Here is a 2,669-nt window from a genome sequence, read left to right as displayed (position 1 = left end):
ATTATATATATAAAGCCTTTATTCAAGTAGAAGTAGAAGTAGTTCAATAAAGAGTTATATTTAATTTTAAACTTTTAAATTGAGAGAATTCTTGTCTTTGCAATTTCATCCATGTGCTGCAGTGAGTTAAAAAATCCAATGGATTCTAAGCGGGCTGATTGGCTCAATAAATCAACAATTCATGCATAATGTTCCATTCTCGAACCACCCAATATTCTTTGTACATTGAGTTAAGACTTTCTAGCCCTCAGAAATTAGCCCACATGGGCCACAAGGTTGCAAATACATTGGTTTGACACAAACCCTGATTTTAATAACCAGGCAAGAATTTGTTCACCTTGCCTCACCAAATATTTGCACCAACACTAGCTGCAAAAGCATAGCCCCAATTCCTGAATCCTTGATTTCACAACAAAGTTCAAAGGCTAGCTTCTTTATAATTCAATTTTTTTTGCATACCCACCAAGAAAAAAATGACAAGGATTATCTCTCTAAGTGACAAAGGGTTGGTCTAATCTAATATGCCAAATCAACAATGCAAAGTAAAAGTAATGGATAATGAAGGATGAGCAAGTAGAATTTGAACATAAGAAATGTTATAATATTTATTACAACACATAAATACCAAGCATCTTTGTACTGCCAAACATACATGAGAAAACTAATTATTTAGTAGACTAGCATATCAATCAATTTGCATTAAACAAATGAGTGGATTGACTTGATTCATCTGATTGCATTGACGAGGAAGTTTCATTCGAATTTTCTCCAGCATCCATTATGGGTCTCTCTAGTGACGATAGAGAAGGCTTGGGAGGCATTTGTAAGTATTCAAGTTCTCCTTCAAGCATTTTTAGGACATTGTTCATTGAAGGACGATCGCTAGGCTTCATCTGTATGCACCATAGTGCCACTATGATCACCTTCTTAATCATTTTCTTTTCCTCCTCTATGGCATCTTCAATTTCTATATCCTTTCCGTCGTGCAATTGGTCATAGATCCAAGTAGGTAAGTAAATTTGGCTTGAATGCTCTGCAAATGCATTTAAGTTCTTTCTTCTACCTGCCATTTCCATTAATAACATTCCAAAACTATAAACATCTGCTTTGTAGGAGACGCCTCCAATGTTTCTGTAGAATAACTCAGGGGCTATATATCCTAATGTCCCTCTTGCTGCAGTCAAAGAAACAATGCTGTTATCTATTGGATACAGTTTTGCAAGGCCAAAGTCAGAAACCTTAGGATTAAAATTCTCATCAAGAAGAATGTTGTGAGGCTTGATATCAAAATGCAAAATTTGCATGTCACATCCTCGATGTAAATATTCAATCCCACGAGCAATTCCAATAGCAATATCAAATATTTTCTTGTAGCTTAGGACAACACTTTCTTCTGGTGAAAAAATGTACTTATTCAAAGACCCTTTAGGCATGAATTCATATATAAGAGCCCGCTTTGACCCTTGAATGGAAAAACCAATAAGCTGCACTACATTAACATGGTGAATTCTTCCAATGGTTGCAACTTCATTTATAAAGTCTTGTCCAATAGCTTTGGATTTACCCAACATCTTTATAGCTACAAGACGGCCACTTCGAAGCGTTCCTTTATATACAGTGCCATAACCTCCTTCACCTAATTTGACCCTAAAATTTTTGGTCATCTTCTTAATTTCTGGGTAAGAGTACCTTATTGGCATGAGATTGTTGTGGGTTTGCAAAAATTCTTCAATAGCATCATACATAGATAAATGCCTTCTACGCCATTTGTATATCAAAAACGCAATCAGACATGCCGTCCCTAATACTGTTATTGCGGCACGAAAGCATAGTCCTGGGCAGGAACATCCAAGTAATTGGAAGAAAAGAAATTAGTTTATTGTTTTATTGGTGTCAACACCACTATTTTTAGTTGATAAAAATTATTTAAATAATCTCCTTCCTAAATCCTTATAATTAAGCTAGCATGGTATTTGTTGTCTTTTTCCTGTAAATTTCATAATAATATTTTCATCATGTCGCACGTCTTATTATAATATTTTCATAATAATAAGCTAGCATGGATTTTCTTAACGGTAAAATTTAAGCTACAACATGCAAACTATTTTCATGTTTCACATTGTAAGGAATAATCTATTAAAAAAAAAATCGAAGGAGATCATAGGAGAGAAACAAGCAAGTTCTTACCAATGAGCACTTGTCCATAAATATATTTACTAACTGCAACAGATAGAAAAAAAAAAAGGAACTAATTAGTAATTAATCAAAAACTTAAATAATTTCTCCTTGGCCATATGCGGCTGAACAAGAAACTTAAATTTTATTCAGTAGTGGAAGTTTATTTGTGAAGAAATTTTACATTTTTCCTTCTCATACTCCTCATTGTTTAAAGCATATAATGTCGAATAATAATCTTAATTTTAATAACATTTATTTGAGTCTTTCATTTCATATTCTTATATGTTAGCAACTTGAAGATTGTGTCTTTTAGTTTTTCAACAATTATTTTACATAGGAGTACTTACATGGGAGTTATATGAGAAGTTATTGTGAAAAAGTTAGAATGGCCATTTGTATCAAATACCCATGTAAGCAAGTTATTTTTATCAAGTTGAATAAAGTTGAATATTCCTCTTCCGATCCTATTTTGTATTCACTCTTAGTGAATG

General features: G+C 33.2%; 1 protein-coding gene across 1 annotated transcript; it reads right to left on the bottom strand.

Moving 5' to 3' along the window:
* Positions 1–563: 563 nt before the first annotated feature.
* LOC132176983 (rust resistance kinase Lr10-like) lies at positions 564–1,848 on the bottom strand. The gene has a single exon (XM_059589159.1). The coding sequence runs from the start codon at positions 1,743–1,745 to the stop codon at positions 690–692; it is 1,056 nt and encodes a 351-aa protein (XP_059445142.1). The 5' UTR covers positions 1,746–1,848; the 3' UTR covers positions 564–689.
* Between the last annotated feature and the right edge of the window lie 821 nt (positions 1,849–2,669).

This window comes from Corylus avellana, chromosome ca4 (assembly GCF_901000735.1).
Source record: "Corylus avellana chromosome ca4, CavTom2PMs-1.0".
Lineage (NCBI taxonomy): Eukaryota > Viridiplantae > Streptophyta > Magnoliopsida > Fagales > Betulaceae > Corylus > Corylus avellana.
Note: the sequence above shows the minus strand (reverse complement) of the source record. Positions and strands in the feature narration are given on the sequence as shown.

Coding starts and splice junctions, on each gene's coding strand:
- LOC132176983 (XM_059589159.1), bottom strand. CDS start 1,745: ATGTATGATGCTATTGAAGAATTTTTGCAAACCCACAACAATCTCATG.